Source organism: Macaca mulatta, chromosome 18 (assembly GCF_049350105.2).
Source record: "Macaca mulatta isolate MMU2019108-1 chromosome 18, T2T-MMU8v2.0, whole genome shotgun sequence".
NCBI lineage: Eukaryota > Metazoa > Chordata > Mammalia > Primates > Cercopithecidae > Macaca > Macaca mulatta.
Window position 1 is genome coordinate 41213737 of NC_133423.1, and position 24183 is coordinate 41237919.

At 38.1% G+C, this 24183-nt stretch overlaps 1 protein-coding gene across 2 annotated transcripts in view; it reads right to left on the reverse strand.

The window, feature by feature from the left end:
* Positions 1–374: 374 nt before the first annotated feature.
* The window catches only part of SMAD4 (SMAD family member 4), a 56051-nt gene continuing 32242 nt past the window's right edge, over positions 375–24183 (reverse strand). Inside the window, exons 9-12 of one of the 2 annotated variants that reach the window (XR_013408074.1) lie at positions 16210–16393; positions 14652–14820; positions 2743–3524; positions 375–1904 (exon numbers count right to left, since the gene is read on the reverse strand). Coding sequence is in view for 1 of the 2 variants with exons in the window: in NM_001261090.1 (NP_001248019.1) it covers positions 1693–1904; positions 3386–3524; positions 14652–14820; positions 16210–16393 (704 nt within the window). In the remaining variant the exon portion in view is untranslated. 2 annotated transcript variants of the gene reach the window in all.

Consider the following 24183-nt stretch of genomic DNA (forward strand, 5'->3'; position numbering starts at 1 on the left):
CCAGATGATATAAGGAGGACTATCATGACACAAGTGTTTCTATAGCTACAAGTCCTCCAGGCAAAAGTAGAAGCATCTGAAAGATAATCCTTGATTTTATTTCACACTATTTATCCTGTAGACAATCTATTTATCATCTTGTAGACAATCAGGCCTATTTCTGCTATAGTAAAATAAAAATTCAAAAAATAACCAACTCTACACATGATACACAATGTCCATGGGGAAGTCCTGGTAGAGTGTGAGGGAAAAAAAACAAAGCTGCCCAATAGAACTGGCTGTTGCCTGTCATTTAGTAGAAGGTACCTCACCACTGAGATTGGACTCAAAAGTGCAAAAGAAAAAAATCTTAAAAATCAAACCTAGAATTCAACTTTGTATGTTGAGATTCAGTTTTATTTATGCTACCAGCTAGGTAAAAAGCATACATATTGTGTCTGTGGTACAGTCAATACATCTGCAACTTTTCTACTTAAATTCTCTATACAAAGTCACTGCCAATTGATATGATCATTGATGGCAAAGGGCTTAGAATAACCAAAAGATATAAAAAAGTTTGCAGTCTTGCCCCAAGATACAAAAACTGAATTTTAAACAATATCATAACATACATGATTTAAACATTATACCAAAAAAAGTCACATCAAATCAAGTACAAAAATATCCAAACTACCTATTATGAACTGTAATGTTTCCATTATTCTGCACAGTATTTAACATAGAATTTAGCAGTTTCCAAAATATTCATTATTTAGTTTAAGCATTGCCACCTTTGCAGAACAGTGAGATATTAGGTAGAGTGACGCTGCTTTTAGTGTTTTAAAAAATACAAAATCTTTCCCTATGAATGAAGGAAAAGAAATTCCTCTTATAGGCTTCTTAGCAACCAACCTTGTGCCTAGAAATACAGAAGAATACAACTACTGTTTCACAGGGGAAAGTATACTTCTTGATAAACAGTCATCCATTAGGAATAACAAATGTAATTTTAAATGACTTTTTTTGTCTGGTAATTTTAAGGGATTCTCGATATACACACAGATTATAGAGTTTTTTGCCTTAGCAAAAATAAAACTGAGGTTGCAAGACAATCTGAATTGAAATCATCTTCACTAATATAACTTGCAAAAAATATTTTGGATGAAAGATTACAATACATTATTAACTTACTTTTTAAACACAGAGTAAAGTTACTCTTGGTAAAATTAACTCACCCACATGGCACATTATTTTTGAAGTATGTTCAACAATAACAACTTGTACACAAAATAACATAGGTGAATTAACTTTGAGAACTTCTCTGCCTTTAAAATCAGCAATACTGGATTTATTCTGTAGAATGATATACATATCGATGTTCTGCAGATAAAAGGCTCTAAGAGGTTTTAAAGGGCTAAATTTTTTAGCACTGGAATGATTCCTTCATACATAACAGGTGAAGAATTAATAAGAATGTGTTTCTCCTAATCTTCAAGCTCTGAGCCATGCCTGAAAAGTTCTAAATAGGAAAAAAAAAAAAAAATTGTTTTAATCCAGTTTCTGTCTGCTAGGAGCAAGGCAGCAAACACATTTTCAACCCTTTATGAAAAGATAAAGCAGAACAAAAGTGAAATATATCTTCAGATTATAAACAGGATTGTATTTTGTAGTCCACCATCCTGATAAGGTTAAGGGCCCCAACAGTAAAAGACCTCAGTCTAAAGGTTGTGGGTCTGCAATCGGCATGGTGTGAAGTACTTCGTCTAGGAGCTGGAGGGCCCGGTGTAAGTGAATTTCAATCCAGCAAGGTGTTTCTTTGATGCTCTGTCTTGGGTAATCTGGTCCCCAGCCTTTCACAAAACTCATCCTGAGTATGCATAAGCGACGAAGGTCATCAACACCGATTCCAGCAGCAGCTGACAGACCTAACAGAAAAGATTTGGAAGACATTAGAAGGACAGGGTGATCTCTTCCATCCTCCCTACATTCTAAATTAATCAAGTGACCAGCTTTCTGTATTTCATTCTCCTCAGCATATAACTTTCTCTGCTAAAGTGCCAAGAAGTAACAATAGATCTAAACGTTATCAACAAGTTGAACACTTTTGGTTAAGGAACTTTACATTCCACATGTGTCTTCTAGCTACGACCAATTATAAAGTAAATTACCACAATCCACCAACACCTCACCTATTTTTCTCTTTAGAAGTGGAGGTGAAGGGATAAGAAACAACTTGTTTTTAAGAGGTAGTGCATGTCCACAGGTTGCTTCTAAAAACCTTACTGTCTGAACAGCCTAATTCAGAATAAGATATAACTAATAATGAAGCAGTTAATATTCTTAGTTCCACTAGGACCTCTTAGATGACCGAGATGAAGTCTCTCTCTCAATTTCAAAGTGTAACAGAGTAATACACTATTACTCAGTGGTGGCAACTGATGAGAATATGAAATTTAATAATAGTTCTGGATTCTTCAGTAAAAGCATGTTTATAACACTGAAACTAGCAAATTAATGGTTTAGATCCCCAAATTTTAAAAAATCAAATTATCTCAATGAATATGCCTAATCTACCTGTAAATTGTAAACTCCTGAACATAAGTCACAATGGAGACTGCATCTAATTTTCCAGTCAGAACATACAGTCATATAGGCCATCTGCATTCATCAATATTACAACGAAACTAATGGGAGGAATTTGCATGTACTGTAGAGAAACCTGCAGGGCCACTGCAGTTTTCTTAGCCAGTGTGATTTGCTTACCACACTGAAGAGGTTAAGAACAGGGGTTGAATGAATCACTAGTTATGCCTTCAGACGTGGAAGATGGGTGCCACGTGTTTCCATCATAAAAGTCTATAGTCAGGAGTTTAACTCTGCAGTAAAAAATTCCCCATCAGTGTGAAACCTGGCACACAGTTCAATTTTACCCTAAAATTAAAAAAAAGTCTACAAGTTATCAAAATACCACCCTCACTTAGTTTTCTCTCCACGTTTAGCACACTTTAAAAAAAATTGGAAAGGTGTCCAATTCTGAAATTGAAATATGCTTTCCTTACTAGAATAAAGCCAAGCACTTCGGTGATTACAACCCACCCTGGCTGGTGAGACAGGAATTATAATAAGCATCAACAAAAAAGGAGGAGATGGAACAGTATAATATAATATAATCATCCCCTTTCTCCTTTATCCCATACTCCATTTTTGATACAAAAAGAATGCAAACAGGGTCACAGGCAAAAAGCAACTATTACAGAAGAATAGATTTCACCAATTCAAAAATGTTATCGTCCCAGTAAAAAGAACTTTAATTTCTATTATTGCTCAAAGAAACTAATCAACTGAGTAAATCAAGATAAAAATTTCAACTATTACACCTTTAAAAAAAAATCAAAAGCATACTTACTGATAGCTGGAGCTATTCCACCTACTGATCCCGGGCCAGGGATGTTTCCTGCCACGGCTGCTGCCTGGGCAGCTGCTGCAGCTTGTGCAGTGGCCGCCTGCTGCTGCATCTGTCGATGACACTGACGCAAATCAAAGACCTTTTAAGAAAAAACATTTCATGAGTCCATAAAGAAAAATTCCATACATCAAAAACCAATGCCTGACTTATTTAAGACTCAGTTTCATTTTACCTCTCACACGAAGATAATTAATTAAAACATGTAAACTTTTATGTACATTGTGATTGGTCTAAAACTAGTTAGGAAAGGTGGCTTGGAGCTGACCAAGAAGACCATGTCAACACCATGATGGCTTTGGCTGCCACACGCCTCTGTATCTTTTATCTAAGATGTGCAATGTGGGTCAGCTGTTACTGTCCTTGTGAAAATCTGTGTAAAATGAACAACTAAGAAGTCCCCCTCCCCGTTTCATAACCAAATTGCTGAATTTTCCTTAGGCTGGAGTTGATAGCTTTGGTCGCCTGGCCAACTTTTGGTCTTATTTTTATTTGGAGGAGTTTAACAAAATGGCACTGTCACTATATAAGAGACATCAACATTTTTCAGAGATGTGTGCTTTAGCAAATAGAAGCAAAATAATATCCAGGACTTGCTTTAAAATACTTGAGAAGAAACGAAAAAAAAAAAAAAAAGACTAGATCAAACAAAAATACAAAATCATAACTACTTAATCCGCAGGATGGGTATATGGAATTTCATTAGTTTCTCTTTATATTTGTTTGAAAACGTTCATAATTTTTAAAGAAAAAAAAGTCCAGTTTTAAATCCCATCACTGATATCTATTAAATATATGGGTTGAGTTTCTTTTATCTATAAAATTGGAATGCTAAGTGTACATACTTTCATGAGGTTGTTGCAAACTTGGCATAGTATACAGTTACTTATTTTGTTTTTAGCCTCCCCTGTAATCATTTATCTTTCAGGATGAGTTAAGGAGTTAATAAATAATTTTACTTTTATCAACCAAGTGAAGAACTGGCAAAGTAAGGAAGGGGTTGCCATACCTACCCTTATATTCATGAAAAGTCCTGGAATGTTTTTTTAATATGGAACAAATTACAGATAATAAATCACATCTTTCTTTCTGGGGAAAAAATCTTCCTAAAATATTTGCTTATTTGCATTTTTAAAAAGCACTGGAAGATTACACAAAAAGAATTTGTAGGAAAGGAGGACAAGGACAGGGTAGAAGCAAGGTTGCTCAATGTCCACTGTTTTTAAATCACTTTAATTTCTGAACCATGTGGCTATACTCCCTATTCTAAAAGGACATGAATATTTTTTAAAGTCCTATTATGTACATAAGGGGCCCAATATAAGCAAGCATAATTAATCTTGAAAATAAGAGAAATCTGAGAATGCATAATTTATTAGTTGATAAACAATAGTTTTAGAACTTAAACCATAATTTTCAGATGCTTGAAAAAATTCTATCTTCAACCGTGGTATTTACATGAACCACAAAAACATACAATAATATGCTCTCTCCAAATAACAAATCGCATTCCTACTTACTCCTATTTCTCTACTCAGTGTCCACCTCCTCAAAAAACCTTTCCCAATTAGCACCAGTGAAGGACAACAGTCAGACTACCCCATTCTTTGGATACGAATGTGTCAAATATACATGTATGTATTTCCTGGACTATTAGGTCCTAAAATACTTTAGTAAAGAAAGCAATGACAGGGGCATTGTGGCAGATGCCTGTAATCCCAGCACTTTGGGAGGTCCAGATGGGAGGATCACTTGAGCCCAGGAGTTCAAGACCAGTCAAGACCCCATCTCCACACAAAAAATTAAAATTTAAAAGAAAGCATGACAAAGTCAGGTTCCAGAAACCAGAAAGCCTACAATACCCAGAAGTGAAATCACTGCTTTCTCGGCATTACCCAGTACAGAACAAAACAGGGACTCAAACATTTGAAAAGGTAAATAGCTCTACAACCACTTTTTTAAAGAAGTAAATTAATGAACTTTACTTTTTAAAGCAGTTTTAGGTTCACAGCACAATTGAGCAAAAAGTACAGTGTCCCTGTCCCTACATACAACCTTCCCCCACTATCAACATTCCCACTACAGTGGCACAATTGTTATAATCAACGAATTTATGCTGACACATCATCATCACCCAAAATCCAGTTTACATAAGGGTTCACTCTTGGTGTTATACATTCTGTGGGTTTGTACACATTTATGATGCTGAATATCTTTTCATATGCTTGTTTGCCATATGTGTATCGTTTTTGGTGAGGTGTTTGTTCACGTCTTTTGCCCTTTTTTTTTGGTTGTTAAAATGGGGTCTTGCTATGTTACCCAAGCTGGTCTTGAACACCTGGGCTCAAGGGTCCTCCCACATCAGCCTCCTAACTAGCTAGGACTACAGGCACATGCCACCATGCCTGGCTAATTTTTTTTTTTTTTTTGTAAAGATGAGGTCTTGCTCTGTTGCCCAGGCTGGTCTTGAACTCCCGGGCTCAAGCAATCCTCCTGCCTTGACCTCCCAAAGTGCTGGGATTACAGGAGTTAATCACTATGCCCAGGCTATTCTGCCCATTTTTTAACTGCATTGTTTATTTTATTGTTGAGTTTTAAGAGTTCTTTGGGCCGGGCGCAGTGGCTCAAGCCTGTAATCCCAGCACTTTGGGAGGCCGAGACAGGCGGATCACGAGGTCAGGAGATCGAGACCATCCTGGCTAACACGGTGAAACTCCATCTCTACTAAAAATACAAAAAAACTAGCCGGGCATGGTGGCGGGCGCCTGTAGTCCCAGCTACTCGGGAGGCTGAGGCAGGAGAATGGCCTGAACCCGGGAGGCGGAGCTTGCAGTGAGCTGAGATCCGGCCACTGCATTCCAGCCTGGGCGACAGAGAGAGACTCCGTCTCAAAAAAAAAAAGAGTTCTTTGTAATTTTTGGATAACAGACCTTTATTAGATGTGTCTTTTGCAAATATTTTCACCCAGTCTGTGCCTTGTCTTCTTGTTCTCTGGCCCTGTCTTTCACAGAACAGAAGTGTTTCATTTCAATGAAGTCAGGCCTATCAATTCCTTCCTTCATGGATCACGCCTTTGATGCTGTATGTTAAAAGTTCTCGCTTTTTCTCTTGGCTGGGCACAGTGGCTCACGCCTGTAATCCCAGCACTTTGGGAGGCCATGGCAGGCGGATCACTTGAGGTCAGGAGTTCCTGACCAGCCTTGCCAACATGGTGAAACCCTGTCTCTACCAAAAATGCAAAAATTAGCCAGGCGTGGTGGCGCAAGCTTGTAATCCCAAATACTTGGGAGGCTGAGACAGGAGAATCCCTTGAACCCGAGAGGCAGAGGTTGCAGTGAGCTGAGATGGCGCCACTGCACTCCAACCTGGGCAACAGAGCGAGACTTCGTCTCAAAAGAAAAAAAAAAAAGTTCTCACTTTTCTCTCATATTATCTTCTAGAGGTTTTATAGTTTTGTGTTTTACATTTAGGTCTCTACAACCACTTTTTTTTAATCATCACTAACCAAGTATGGTATCTATATATAATGTTATTTGGGAGTGGGGAATAAAACTTAATTATAATATCCAAGATTCAAGTGTGCCTTTAACATTAACACTCCCCCACCCCCACCATGAGTCATTTAAAAAAATAACCAAGTAATATGTCACACATAGGCTCTCTCCAATGTGTTGCACATAATCGCGATTAGGATTGTTTCAGCCTGAATCTATGTGAACGTCAGCAGTACATATTACAGGTTACCCACACGGATTAAACTTTATGACTTGCATCTGCAGATGTAGTAAAAATGATTCATCAGGCACCTCAGCAAGCCTCCCTTCCACAGATTATTTACCTAATTGTAGCACTCAAATCAGAAGACCTAAAATTATTCAGTTAGGCTCACTACTAACTAAAACCTGCGTTGCCTCCTGACTCCACACTGTAACTAATCCATTGATAACTGATACCATAACAGATTCCATTTGTTACACTAGATGATAAAAATTACAGCTATTATTGAAATGCTACCATCTTCCTTTCATAATTTGACTAAATTGTTGACAAAGGCAATTCAAAGTAACCAAAGGCTTAAAACATTCTTTTTGGCTCAGATCCAAAAAATATTTCTGACCACCATTCCTGAGCTAATTTCTGCTTTAATTTACTTAACCATGTTTTGTGAATTTATTACAAACCCATCACTTAACAAAGACACATGCCTCATAAAGATCACTATCAACAGCTTTAGGTCATTGTCTTTTACAACCAGGAGTCAAATTTTGCCATTTTCCTTTGACAAGGCTTAACTGCAATACTATATAATCTTAAATTAACATTAGGAAACAATAATCCAGAATGAAAAATGCATCTGAACATAAATAAGATTGCACTAAGGACATTCTAAGTTCTACTTGACTTAGGGAATCACAGTATGTGGTAACTGGGAATACATTTAAATGAGGTTCATAATACCCTCTGACCTAGCCCACCAGTGGTTTAGAAGCATCTGCTGTCCCTTCCTTTAAAATAAATGTGTTCAAAAAAACAAACCCAACTCAGTATTATCAGAGAAAGTTTGCAAATCAAAACTACCATAGTAAGATTATACTTCACACCTACTACAACGGCTAAAATAAATAAGACAGTTAACAAGTATTGATGAGAATATAGAGAAATTAGAACCCTCGCACCCTGCTAGTGAGAATGTAAAATGGTGCAGCCATTTTGTAAAACAGTCTAGCGGTTTCTCAAAAAGTTATACATAGTGTTACCTTACAATCCAGCAATTCTACTCTTAGGTATGTACCCAGGAGAAATGAAAACACACAAACACTTATACACAAATGTTCACAGTAGTATCCTTCAGAATATAGCCAAAAAGTGGAAATCATGTCCATCAGCCGATAAACTGATGAACAAAATGTGTGTGGAGTACTATCCAGCCATAAAAAGGAGAGAAGTATTGGTATGTGCTACATGGATGAAGCTTGAAACATTATGCTTAGTGAAAAGGAACAAGTCATAAAAGACGACATTACATAATTCTCTTCTATATAAAATGTCCTGAGTAGGCAAATCTATAGAGACTGAGAGTAGAATAGTGGTTGAATAGAGCTAATGGGCATGGAGATTTGGGGGTGATAGTTAAAAGGGTATGGAGTTTCTTTCCACAGTCATGAAAATGCTCCAAAATTAAGAGCAGTAATAACTGCACAATGTTGTGAATATACTAAAAATCATTGAATTGTACAATTTAAAAGGGTGACTTGTATGTCGTGTGAATTATCTCTCAAAATCTCAATAAAGCTATTAAAAACCTGGAACACCCAGTGCTAAACAACACGAAACAGATTTACTTTTGAAAGCAAAAGAACAAAGCCACTTAAAGAGAATTCAAACATGTGCTTCATTTAAAGCTTGTAAAATGTCATTTCATTACATCAGATTTTCACAAGTATAAAATGACTACTATGTCATGAGAGAATCAGGAAAAAAAGTCAACTTAGAAGGGGAAAAAAAACCACAACTGAGTACTAGCTTCTTGGCTTATAAAATGAAATTATGGCTCTCCAAGTCTGTTTTCCTCATTTTAATTAAAAAGGGAAAAGCGTGTGTGTGTGTGTGTGTGTGTGTGTGTGTGTGTGTGTGTGTGCGCGCGCGCGCGCGCGCGCGGCGGTGGACACTCCTTCCAGGAGTGCATGTTATCTACATACAATTTACCCCAATTATATCATCTTCCATGAAAATGTGACAACCTACAAATCCCTTAGTTGCTGTTACCCAAAAAACAAGTGAAGAAAATGCCAATGGTTAAATTTTAAGGTATATAGTAGTCCTCCCTTATGCATGGGGGATATGTTCCAAGACCTCCAGCGGATGCATGAAACTTTAGATAGTACTGTGCATATACTATGTTTTTTCCTATACATACATACCTCATAAACCTCATAATAAAGTTTAACTTACAAATTAGACATAGTAAGAGATTAATAATAGGTAATAATAAAACAGAACAATTTAAAAAATATCCCAGCATCATTACCCTTGCACTCTGGGACCATTATAAACTAAATAAAGGCTACTGGACGACAAGCACTGTGAGACCACGACAGTCAATCTGATAACTGAGCTCGCTACTCAGTGACTAACGGGTGGGTAGTGTAGGCAGCATGGATTTGCTGGACAAAAGGTTTTACATCCCAAGTAGAATGGAGTGAGATTTCATCATCTACTCAGAACAGTGCACATTTTAAAACTTATGGGGCTAATATCCAGAACCTACAAAGAACTCAATCAAATTTACAAGAAAAAAAACAAACAACCCCATCAAAAAGTGGGCAAAGGATATGAATAGACATTTCTCAAAAGAAGACATTCATACAGCCAACAGACACATGAAAAAATGCTCATCATCACTTGCCATCAGAGAAATGCAAATCAAAACCACAATGAGATACCATCTCACACCAGTTAGAATGGCAATCATTAGAAAATCAAGAAACAACAGGTGCTGGAGAGGATGTGGAGAAATAGGAACATTTTCACACTGTTGGTGGGACTGTAAACTAGTTCAACCATTGTGGAAAACAGTGTGGCGATTCCTCAAGGATCTAGAACTAGAAATACCATTTGACCCAGCCATCCCATTACTGGGGATATACCCAAAGGAGTATAAGTCATGCTGCTATAAAGACACATGCACACGCATGTTTATTGCAGCACTATTCACAATAGCAAAGACTTGGAATCAACCCAAATGTCCATCAGTGACAGACTGGATTAAGAAAATGTGGCACATATACACCATGGAATACTATGCAGCCATAAAAAAGGATGAGTTCGTGTCCTTTGTAGGGACATGGATGCAGCTGGAAACCATCATTCTCAGCAAACTATCGCAGGAACAGAAAACCAAATACCGCATGTTCTCACTCATAGGTGGGAACTGAACAATGAGCTCACTTGGACACAGGAAGGGGAACATCATACACCGGGTCCTATTGTGTGGAGGGGGGAGGGGGGAGGGATAGCATTAGGAGATATACCTAATGTAAATGACGAGTTAATGGGTGCAGCACAACATGGCACATGTATACATATGTAACAAACCTGCACGTTGTGCACATGTACCCTAGAACTTAAAGTATTAAAAAAAAAAAAAACAAACTTACGAATTGTTTCTGGAATTTTTCATTTAATATTTTTGGACTTTGGTTGACCATAAACACTCGAAGCCATGGAAAGTAAAATTGTGGATAGGGGTTGTACCTGTAACTGTCTCTTTCTGACTAGTAAGACTCTCCTAAAGAACAGTAATATAGCCGGGCGCGGTGGCTCAAGCCTGTAATCCCAGCACTTTGGGAGGCCGAGACGGGCGGATCACGAGGTCAGGAGATCGAGACCATCCTGGCTAACACAGCGAAACCCCGTCTCTACTAAAAATACAAAAACTTAGCCGGGCGAGGTGGCAGGCGCCTGTAGTCCCAGCTACTCGGGAGGCTGAGGCAGGAGAATGGCGTAAACCCGGGAGGCGGAGCTTGCAGTGAGCTGAGATCCGGCCACTGCACTCCAGACTGGGTGACAGTAATATACTTGGCAAACAGAAATAATTATTTTAAAATCTTAGTTAATATAACCAAATGAGATTTTTTTTAACTTCAAATATCTTGTCCAACAAGATATTTATCTACTGTTCATGGTAAAAGTATGAGATCACTATTAAGATCTGTCCAAGACAGTGGTTTATCAAAGTGATGACTTGTCTCACACCTTGGGGGCTTTTCAAAGGCCATCTGTACCAAAATATAAATAAGTCACAATATATTTATTTGACAATCCAAGAAATTACACTTGCAAGACTCCACATTTTAAGCCCAATTGTTTTTTGTTTTTTGTTTTTTTTTTTTGAGACGGAGTCTCGCTCTGTCACCCAGGCTGGAGTGCAGTGGCCGGATCTCAGCTCACTGCAAGCTCCGCCTCCCGGGTTCATGCCATTCTCCTGCCTCAGCCTCCCAAGTAGCTAGGACTACAGGCGCCCGCCACCACACCCGGCTAATTTTTTTTTTTTGTATTTTTAGTAGAGTCGGGGTTTTACCGTGTTAGCCAGGATGGTCTCGATCTCCTGACCTCGTGATCCGCCCGTCTCGACCTCCCAAAGTGCTGGGATTACAGGCTTGAGCCACCGCGCCCGGCCTAAGCCCAATTGTTTTAACTACTACTCCATATCTGATTAAGTTTATAAATACTATCTGGCACACAGTATATATTCAACACTGTAGTTCTCTATCCAGTCATTTTAAATTACATAAGTAACATAACAGTCTTCTCAGTCAAGATGGGTAAGTGGGTATACGTAATCACCTTCTCTCTCTGCTCCAACCACATACAAATAACAGAAAAACTATTTAAAATAGTTATCCTCTCCAAACTGATCATGGAATTCATACAGAAACAATCCATACATCCAAACTGATGATAAATAAAACCCACAGTGGAGAGCAGAGACTAAAGATAGAAGGTACTAGGGGTACCAAGACCATAAACAAAGGGCAGGGGACAGGAATTTGACTTCTTGGAATAATATGGAGAGAGACAATAGTCAAACTCTCTGGGGGCTACAACTGGGCACCTGTCCATAAATCAAGTGCTGGCAAAATACAGCCAATTCAGAAGTACACCTAGGAATAAAATACTTGCCCATGGCAGGAATAAGTTTCAGAGAAATCTAGGCAATCGGGAATTAGGCCCCAAGCATACCTACAGAATGGAACCCAATTTCCTCAGGAGACAAAATCCCCCTAATTTACTTCCTAAATTCGTAAGATTTGGTTCTGAGATGTGAATCCCAGATGCCAGGGTAAGGCAAAATTGCCACATGGGGTGAAGCAATGACAGGAAGAAAAAATAAAAAATAAAATGAGTGAATTCTCTCAAAACAACCTTGGCCAACAAATACAAAATGGACTACAAAACATATAAGGAAATCCAAAGCCATTAAAAAATAATAACAACAGGTTAGGCATAATGGCTCACACCTCTAATCCTTGCACTTTTGGAGCCGAGTTGGGCGGATCACTTGAGATCAGGAGTTCGAGACTAGCCTGGCCAACATGGTGAAACCCCGTCTCTACTAAAAATACAAAAATTAGCCAGGCGTGGTAGTGCACACCTGTAATCCCAGCAACCAGAGAGGCTAAGGCACGAGAATCCCTTAAACCCTGGAAGCAGAGGTTGCAGTGAGCCAAGATGGCAACACTGCACACCAGCCTGGGTGACAGAGCAAGATTCTGTCTCAAAAATAATAATAATAATAAAGCATAAATAATCAATATAAAAATTCCTTGTGGAAAAAAACTGCAAAATACAAATAATTTCTACCTCCCAGAGACAACTGCATTATACATACCACTCTAGACTTATGGGTACGTATAAACAAATACAAATACCATGACATCATTTAACAAAAATGGGATCATAGTCTATGTATTGTCTATTTACTTATTTATTTATTTTTGAGAAAGGGTCTCACTCTATCACCTAGTCTGGAGAACAGTGGCATGATCATGGCTCTCCGCCGTCTTGAACTCCTGGGCTCAAGCAATACCCCCATCTCAGTCTCCCAAGTAGCTAAAACTACAGGCATGCACCACCACACCCAGCTGATTTTTTAATTTTTTTTGTAAAGATGGGGGGTATCACTTTGGGGCTCACGTTGGTCTTAAACTCCTGGCCTCAAGCAATCCTCCAACCTCGGCCTCCCAAAGTACTAAGATTACAGGCATGAGCCACTGAATCAGGCCTTATGTATTGTTTAATAACTAACTTTTCTATACCATGGATATCTTATCAATAAATATAATATTTTGTTGTTTTACTCTATTGTTCTAACAGACTAAAACTATAACTAATGCTCTATTGTTGAAAATTTTAACAGGGAATTGATGCTAATTTTATTAAGTTTAATAAACAGCACAGAGATTATGTTTTTCAGAAGTCTGGATAGATTTGTGAGTCACACAGGCGTATTTTATGAGTTACTCACACAGAAATATTTTATGAGTGACTATGCTGTTTGAAATTGGCTTTCAACGATGCCAGGAAAAAAAAGTTGGGGGAGAAACACATTAAAGATTGGTAAAATGCTGATAATCGTTGAAGCTAGATGATACGTACAGGTGGTTTATTATTTTCTCTATACTTGGTATGTTTTAAAGTGTCATATAAAAAAATTCCAATATTCTTTAACTGAACTATAACTGGAAATGAGAAACTGGGTTTGCTGTTGCAAGGCAATCAGGCAATTCCATTTTTATAGATGCTATGGGGCTATATTATTTTTACCCTAAGCAACCTCCTGGGAATAAGTTATGAGATACAGTTAATTCCACCAATTTACAATCACTGACAATGAAAACGCTGAGGATGATGCAAAATTAAAAATATATTTAAGCTATCTAATTACAACTATCTTTCTCTTTCAAAAACAGGTTATATTATAAAGTAAAATTCAAATAGGTTGAACATATAATAACTAGTGAAAAATATTTCAGGCTTATCAGGTTCTTAATTTGAAAAGCTATTAATTTTAGAATTCCCTTCCATAAAATCCTGAAGACTGGCTAAGATGAAAGTCCAGAGTCTGATTCTTACAAATTTCAAGTTAAAGGAATACAACTTTGGAAATTTCACTCAGTATTTTCAAGAGCCTTTGTATTACTATAAAACATGTAACAGGCCTGGCGCAGTGGCTCACGCCTGTAACCCCAGCACTTTGGGAGGCCAAGTCAGGAGGATCACTTGAGGTCAGGCATTCGAGACCAGCCTGGCCAACATGGTGAAACCCCGTCTCTACTAAAAATACAAAACTTAGCCAGGCACAGTGGCATGTGCCTGTGATCCCAGCTACTTGGGAGGCTGAAGCACAAGAATTGCTTGAACCTGGGAGGCGCAGGTTGCAGTGAGCCGAGATCACACCACTGCACTCCAGCCTGGGCGATGACAGCAAGACTGTCTCAAAAATAAATAAATAAATAAAATAAAAAATAAAACATGTAACAAACTGGCAACCACCAAACTAGATTACTGAACATGTCAATAAATGCCCTCCGAAAATGTGCTTTATACTTAAAACAAACATTTTTCCATTCCTTCCACCTGGATTTCAATTCTTTTGACAACAAATAGAGCTTTAAGTCTAAACTATTCAAATAAAATTGTAACTAACCTTTATATATGCACTTGGGTAGATCTTATGAACAGCATCTCCAGGTGCACGCCCAGCTTCTCTGTCTAAGTAGTAACTCTGTACAAAGACCGCGTGGTCGCTAAGGCACCTGACCCAAACATCACCTTCACCTTTACATTCCAACTGCACACCTTTGCCTATGTGCAACCTTAGGAAGAAAAAAGAAATTACATTTTATCTTGATAAATATTTAAAATTAAATTTTAGTTCAGACTGTATAGCATGCTTAATATTGAAAAATTAAAAATGATCATACAAAACCAAAAGATAGCTATTAATAACATTTTTGTATATTTCCTTCTTTTCCTGTTCATATCTAATAATGACGCACATATATACAACGCTTACTATGTGTCAGAAGCATGTAGTATGAATTCTCATTAAACCCTTACAACTCAATAAGTACTATTACTATTTTTTTAGATAAGGAAACTAAGGCATACTGTCCAAATTGATAGCCACTAGCCACATGTGACTATTTAAATTAAATTAAAACTAATTAGAAATCCTATTAGTCAATCAAGTGAGCTATAATTTAAGTGCTCAATAGCTACATGTGGCTAGTGGCTACTGAACTGGGCAGTGCAAATATAAATCATTTTCTTCATCACAGAAAACTCTTATTAGCCAGAAGTGGCTTAGTGGTTAGGTAATTTGCCAAAGTCACACAGCAAGTGATAGGGCCAAGATTATGTTCTTTAGCACACACATCCTTAAAAAGCTGAGATCATACAGTAGCTAAAATGGTATGTCCCTGTAGTATTTCATTGTAAGCATTTCCATTTCATTATATAAACTTTTTTTTTTTTGAAACGGAGTCTCACTCTGTCACCCAGGCTGGGGTGCAGTGGCATGATCTCAGGTCACTGCAACCTCCGCTTCCCGGGTTCAAGCAATTCTCCTGTCTCAGCCTCCTGAGTAGCTGGGATTACAGGTATGCACCACCACATATGGCTAATTTTTCTATTTTTAATAGAGATAAGGTTTCACCATGTTGGCCAGGCTGGTCTCCAACTCCTGACCTCAAGTGCGCTTCCCAAAGTGCTGGGATTACAGGCGTGAGCCACCGCACCCAGCTTCATTATACAAACTTTTAAACATTTTAATGACTATATAAAAAATGAAAAATTTATCATAATTTACTTAACCATTTCCCTTTTATTACCAATGCTTTTAACACTGTAACTAAAACTTTCAGAAACATGTTCTCATTTAATATTACTTCCTTTCAGTAATTTGTAGACATGTATGATCAAGAAAACAACATTTTCAAATTGAATTCCAAAAGGTATACTTACTATTTGAAAGAGAAATCTACTAACATAAAAAAGGCTATCTTTTATCATTGTATGTTACACAACAAAAACATCGACAATGAAGATGAAGTGCTTACAAATTCTGAATTTTCAACATGACCTTTATTCCTTTATTTATATTTAAGAACACATACAATGTAAACGGGGAAACATAACTTTGAATAAAAGACAATGTATTATGCTAAATTTTTAAAGTAACTATCTGACTATACAATCAATACCTTGCTCTCTCAATGGCTTCTGTCCTGTGGACATTGGAGAGTTGACCCAAACAAAAGCGATCTCCTCCAGAAGGGTCCACGTATCCATCAACAGTAACAATAGGGCAGCTTGAAGGAACCTTAAATGTCTCTCCTACCTGAACATCCATTTCAAAGTAAGCAATGGAACACCAATACTCAGGAGCTATAGGAAATAAATGGGAAAGAACATCCTCCCATGAGAGAAAGGTATAAGGCTTTCACTTGCACTCCACAACACAAAGCTTTTCCTAAAAGAAAGGGTGAAGGAAGGGGAGAGGAAATGTAATGCCCCCAAAACAACTGGATTAAAATAACATAATGCATTAAAAAGTAGGAATTTCTATGTCTTCTATTTTCTAGCTGAGTACCTAGCACTGTTCTTAAAACCCTAAAGTCATTTTTTTTTAATTTCTAATTACCACTTATCCTCAAGTTCTAAAAGTCATTTTTTAAAATCTGGAATTTGGTTCTTACCTCAAAGGACCAGGTCAACTGAGAATTTAAAGAAACAGAAATAATCAGAATCTAAAATAAATTATTTTACCATGATGTTTCATTTGACTACTCATATTCTCTATGTAGCCTCAACTTTCATTTTTTAAAAACACACTGACTCTAAGATGTATTCCAGGGAACTGTCCTTGAATAACATCGATTCATGACATGTTTTTATAGATTCCCTAATTGAGAGAAAGTGCACAAGCAAATCAGCTATCCCATCCCTGAGTTAAGGTTAATTATACTCTAATCGCACAGTTGTTGTACACACAGATTCTCAATTGTCTCTTGGATAGTAGGTCATTTGTCCCATCTATGCCAGAGGAAAAGACATTTTTAGTGAAGTCAGGTCATGTTAACTACCATAATTTTAACTTTGAAGACGTATTTAGTGTATCCATTTGAACAGCAATATACAATTTTAAATAATTGGGGAAAAAAAGAGGTGCTACTTTGGTTTGCAAAGACAACTGATCAAGTATTTCTAATTTTTATTTGTATACAATAATTATTACATCAAGCCCAAATACATAAAAATTATTTGGCTTTCCTGTTTTAACTCATTTAACAGACATCTACAGAGTACCTAGGGATCTTTCTGGGCACTGCATACACAGTAGGAAACAAAACAGCTACAGTCCCCGTTCTCACAGAGGTGCAGGGGCAGACAAATAAGCTAACAAATAAAATAACTCAGGTAACGATGAACATTGTGAAGAAAATAAAACAGGGCATGGAACAGCAGATGACTGGAAAAAACACTTCAGACTGGATGGTAGGGGACATCCTATCTGAAAAGATGAGATCTGAATAACCTTTTATCTATGTGAAGACTGTAAACAGATTTCAGAGAGGAAGCAAAAGCAAAGACCCTAGGGTGGAAATGGGTTCGACATATTTAAAAGAAAGATTTATCTGTATCTCAATATGCTATTTATGAACTTTAAACTAGAATTTGAAGCAACAAAACTTTCAACAATCTTACTTTCGACAAAGTTACTTAGAATGACAAAAAAGAAACCCAGATCTTATGGGGGAAAAAAAAATAACCTAAAATGAAGTATGATTGATGCTTAAAATTTTTTAAAAAGAAAACAGCTTGTAAAAGCTATGTACCCTAATTACTTTTCGAAATGCTGCCAAGCAATAAAGTACTTTCCAATGAGGAGTTACCAAAACAGATCACATGAAGATTGGATAATTCGAAAACTTAAAAACTCAAATGTTTTGCCATGTCACGCTAATGAACTCGTCACAAAGATAAACATTTGTTTAAATATATTTCATTATGATTAGAACACAAAAACCAGTGATACACTAAGTGTCTTCACTGAGTGTCTTCTTAAAAAGCCAGTTTTGAAGTATTTATGAAATTATTTTCAGCCGGGCATGGTGGCTCATGCCTATAATCCCAGCACTTTGGGAGGCAAAATGGGCAGATCACTAGAGCCCAGGAGGAAGGCCAGCCTGGGCAACATAGTGAAACCTCGTCTCTACGAAAAATAGAAAAATTGGCTGGGCATGGTTGTGTACATCTGTAGTCCTAGCTACAGGAGGCTGAGATAGGAGAATCACCTAAGTCTGGGAGGTCAGGATGGCAGTGAGCCATGAGAGTGCCACCGCACTCCAGCCCAGGCCACAGAGACCCCATCTCAAAAATTAAAAAAAAAAAAAAAAATTATTGTCTATAGAAAATGTAATGTGAAGATATCACATTACGCTATGGACAAGAAGCTTCAGCGAACAACTGATAGGTATACTGGTTAAACCAAAACTACAGAGATTGTCTAAGACATCAATCACCCAATGTTTTGGTGGCCAAAAAAAAACCCACAGCAAAAAAACAGTAACAGCACTTAAAAGTTGTCTTTACACAATCAGTCCAAATGTTAAATTTAGTTATAAACAAATATTTATAATACTAGGTAAGAAGAAAATGAGGGCCAGGCGTGGTGGATCACGCCTGTAATCCCAGCACTTTGGGAGGCCAAGGCGGGCCAATCACGAGGTCAAGAGATGGTGATCATCCTGGCCAACATGGCGAAACCCCATCTCTACTAAAAATATAAAAATTAGCTGGGCATGGTGGCACACACCTGTGGTCCCAGCTACTCGGGAGGCTGAGGCAGGAGAATCACCTGAACCTGGGAGGTGGAGTTTGCAGTGAGCCAAGATGGTGCCACTGCACTCTAGTCTGGCAACAGAGTGAGACTCTGTCTTAAAAAAAAAAAAAAAATGAGGTCCAAGTACATACATTTCCTGGTTTATACCGAAAGATACTAACCAGAAGCAAAGTTCCATGGTAAGCAACGTTTTTTCTGTGAGAGTCAATTCGGGGGATGGGGGGTAAATGGGAGTTTTATAGCCTCCATGGTTAAGAAAAATATGTTTTTTGGGAGGAGGGGGGAGATGGGAGTCTCACTCTCTTGCCCAAGCTAGAGTACAATGGCACGATTACAGCTCATTGCAGTCCAAGCTATCCTAAGCTATCCCGGGCCCAAGCTATCCTCTCACCTCAGCCTTCCAAGTAGCTGGGGATACACGTGCAGGCCACCATGCCTGGCTAATTTTTTAAATTTTTTGTAGACATGGGGTTGGGTCTCCCTATGATACCCAAGCTGGTCTTGAATTTCTGGGCTCAAGTGATCCTCCTGCCTTGCCCTCCCTATGTGTTGGGATTACAGGTGTGAGCCACCACACCGGGCCTGAAAAATGTACTCTTATCATCATTATTTACAACATTTGCAACTGCACCTAAACCTTACTCTATTATTTCCTACTCACTAAAGTAACTGTTTTTGTTTGTCTTAATAGTTCAGACACCATAAAACAACAATGGTTATCTAAAGCTGCACTCTGAACAGGTTGTTTAGTTTGAGTTGACATGCTAGTACTGGGAAGACACGTTTTAAGAGACTTGAGAATAAAAAGAAACCAGCATAGGAGAGTTGCACTACCGATCAGTGACTTAAAAAGGCCTAGGAATGCAAAGGTAAGTGGGCTACCACTTAGGAGGACAGAGAAGGCTAGAGCTCATCTAAATGAGCCCCAGCAAATCTGACAGTACTGAGATACAAAGCACTATGTGAAAAACTTTTTTACTCCACTCTCAATTTGCTAATCAGTCAGAAGGGATCATTCTTATTTTAAAAACAGGGGAAAGTAATAGGAAACAACTATTAAACTTTTCTAGAATCTCTTTAAGCTTTTGCCCGCAAGGACTAATGCCATATAATGACAACTCCGCAGTTCTCAAAACTAGCATCAACAGAAGGCTGGAATTATTCAGCACAGAATGGGCTTTCTGAATGCCCCAACTCATTTGAAAGGGAGTAGGACAGTTATGAGCTAACTTCGATATTTTTATTTTTTTGCTCCTAAATTAGTGAAGTTAAGCCAGTCTCATGAAGCCCAAAACTGTTCATCACTGGCCAAAGAAAAGGTTTTAAAAGACTGAGTTAACAAAAAAATTGTTTACAATGAAAAAACTTATCTAAATACTTTTTGTAACGGGGAAATTATAAAGTACCGTCTTATCAAATAAATGCTGTTAAATTATAATGAAAGATTTAGGTCTCCAAGGTATTGTCTTCAATTTTTTGTTTTCGGAATTTTTACGTATTTGTTTTTGAGATGCAGGCTGGAATGCAATGGTGCAATCATGGCTCACGCAACCTTGATCTCCCCAACTCAAGTGCTTCTCTCACCTCAGCCTCTAGAGTAGCCGGGACTACAGGTGCACACCACCATGTCTGGCTAATTTGTTGGTACTTTTGTGTAGAGACGGGGTCTCATTATGTTGCCCAGGCTGGTCTCAAACTCCTGGGCTCAAGCGATCCCCTGGCCTGGGCCTCTGAGAGTGCTGGGATTATAGGAGTAAGCCAAAGTGCTCTGCCTATCTTCAATATTTTAAATAAAAATAAAGTCATTCCAATAAAGTGTAAAGATTTGCTTAAAGCACCTAAGTGACTCACTATGAATTATTACCTTTATTATTTAGATACGGATGAGATGCCCTGTGAGAATCTTTTATTAATACAAAAAGGTACTCTCCAAAGTCTAGAACACACCTGAAGTTGGAAATTTGTGGGTTTCGAATCCATTTGTGAATCTGAACAAAATAACCTCAGACACTGAAGAAATCTTTCACTTTAATTTGCAATCAGTATTCAATTTGATGAATACACCTCAGTTTTAAGAAAAAGCAAAAACAAGAAGTTGGTAAAAAAGAAATGAGGTGATTAAACTTTTCCAAAGTCAACACATGGAACCACCAAGTATGCTGCCTATCTGAAATCTTTTAACACCAAGGTAATTATGACCAATCTTTATTTTCATTTTCTACAATTATATCATCTATTTCCTAAAACATTTATGTAACTATCTTCAAAAATAATTTCTCGGCCGGGCGCGGTGGCTCAAGCCTGTAATCCCAGCACTTTGGGAGGCCGAGACGGGGGATCATGAGGTCAGGAGATCGAGACCATCCTGGCTAATACGGTGAAACCCCGTCTCTACTAAAAAATACAAAAAACTAGCCGGGCGAAGTGGCGGGTGCCTGTAGTCCCAGCTACTCGGGAGGCTGAGGCAGGAGAATGGCGTGAACCCGAGAGGAGGAGCTTGCAGTGAGCTGAGATCCGGCCACTGCACTCCAGCCTGGGTGACAGAGCAAGACTCCGTCTCAAAAAAAAATAATAATAATAAAAAATAATAATTTCTCAAAATAAATTTACTATATATTATTGATTTTTACACATATAAAAGATTCAAAGGTATATGTATATTTCCTGTTTAAATAGTTCTAAATCTATGGTAGAATATTTTAGCACTGCTTCATCAGACCATAAGAGTCTACACTAACCATATACCTACACAAAGTTTTAAACTTTGGCTTCTTTTCTACATTAAGCAAGGATAGCGGACATGTAAACTAGTAATTATAATTTAATACAATTATAAAGTACTAGGTAGCAGGGAAAAAGGATTAGGAAAGGCTTCCCATCAGTAGTGCACTTACGCTGGATTTTCAAAGAGCTCACCACATTTGGGAGGATAGGAGAGCACGGGAGCCAACATTCACGATGACCCCCAATGATTCTCACCTCCTGATATTCACATCCTTGTGTAGGCCCCTCCCACAGGACATGGACTCTTACAGATAAGATGATGTGACTTCTGAGGCTAAGTATTTAAAGACACCGAGACTCTGTCTTACTCTCTCCTGATCACTCGTTAGCTGTCACATTATAAGAGAAATCCACAAGAAGAGAAACTGGAGCCTCCTGCCAACGAGACCGCCGAGACCACTAACTTGTCAGGTATGTCAGTAAACGACCCTGAAAGTGAATCCTTTAGCCTCTGAAAATGCCTTCAGATGATGGCAGCCCCAGCTGACAACTTCAGTGCAACCTCATAAGATCCTGAGCCGAAACCACCCAGCTAAGCCTTGTGTAGATCCCTACCTATAGAAACTAAGTGATATGACAAATTGTTATTGTTTCAATTTGCTAAGTTTTGGAGTAATTTGTTGTGGAATAGATAACTAATATAGAGTACGAGAAAAAAGCAGAGGGATGATATACCTAGGTTAAAGCTTCAAGAGATGAGGCTAGAGAAGCACACAAGGACGAGGACCAGAGATTCTTTTCTGCCTAGCTAAGGAATTTGGACTTTATCCTATGGCCAAGCATTGAGTAGGGGAATAAGTTCTTTAGCAAAGAAATAACTAGATTCAAATTTTAAAATAAATATTGAGTAGCAGTAGAGATACAGTTGAGAAGGAGGGTACTAGAACTGGAAGCTCTCCTAACAGGGAAATCAGTTACAATATTCTTGAAACAGTACAAAAGGAGAAATGAAGAGGAACAGTTGTGAGATAGAACTCCTCAAGGGCCCATTAGTATCCACAGCCAAAGACCATTTGGGTTCTACCTGCTGACTCCATTAAAGGTGTGCATGCAGAGCAAATCCTCTGCGGCAACTACCTCGACAGAGACCTTTTCAGGACCAGCCTCACCAATAAATCACTTCCTTATTCTACTCAAAGACAGAGGCCCATAGTGAGACCCGGTTTCTTAAAAAAAAAGACAGAGGCTTTAATGTCAACGCACACTACTATAAAAGCATAGCCTCAGCTGATTAATGCTATTTTCTAACCAGATGTCGGGCCTAAACACCAGTTCTACCATGAAAAGAATGAATTAAATCTACCAAGAGGCCAAAGGCAAGTACTGAAGAGGTCTAAATGACTAGCTAAATGTCACCGCCGCTATACCCACCTATGACTCTATCCAGGGTAGGTCTTTCTTCAGAGCCTTGATTACCCTCACTACTGCAGACTACCTCCCACTAAGCTATATGAACACTGAGATCCCTAAATTGCCAGGAGCCACTAATGACTCTCAAGGACAGCCAGCAAAAATTCTCATTCTTCAGACTCTAGATTTTCCCCTCTTGTCACAATATATTCACACACATGAATCAAGATCCTGATACAGTAATTCCATTTATATAATTTAAAAAACAAGTAAAGCCAGATTACTAGACTGTTTAGGGATGTCTTCATCACTTTAAAAGAGCATAAAAGGGCCGGGTGCAGTGGCTCATGCCTGTAATCCCAGCATTTTGGGAGGCCGATGGTGCAGATCACTTGAGGCCAAGAGTTCGAGACCAGCCTGGACAACATGGTGAAACCCTATCTCTACTAAAAATACAAAAATTAGCCAGGCAAGGTGGCGGGTGCCTATAATCCCAGCTACTCGGGAGGCTGAGGCAGGAGAATGGCTTGAACCCAGAGGTGGAGGTTGCAGTGAGCCAAATTGCGCCACTGCACTCTAGCCTGGGCGACAGAACGAGAGTTCATCTCAAAATAAATTTTAAAAATTTTAAAAATAAAAAATAAATGAAAGAGGAAAAAAAGTGCTTTTTATCCATAAAAAGCAGGACAGTGGCTACCTCTGGGGAGAAGGAAAGAGAAGGTTTTGACAGAGACAAAATTCATGGGGTAGGAAGGTTTCTGGGATGCTGTAATGTTTTAGTTCTAGATCTGGGTAGTGGTTACATGAGTACTGGTTTCAGTGATGTTAGACTATATACTTATTTGTGTTATATACTTTTCTGTATATTACATTTCTCAAAAAAAGTGTTTTATGAAAAGGCTAGACCCCTTGACCTACAAAAATGTTTAAAATCACAACACACAATATAACACAGAAAATCCGTTAAAGAAGATAATAAATATATAGTTAAAAGAATGCTTCTGCCCCACTAGCATCACTTTTCTCGTAACCAGAACAAATATTTGCCTCTTAAAGCAGCAGAAAGTTTATTAAACTATCACATCTACTGCTAGCCAGCACAGTAACACTGGTTCTCACACTCTGATGTCACTGTAATATGGCCTTTCGATCTAGAAATTCTATAAATCTCTTGAACTAAAATATGAGAAAAGTTACA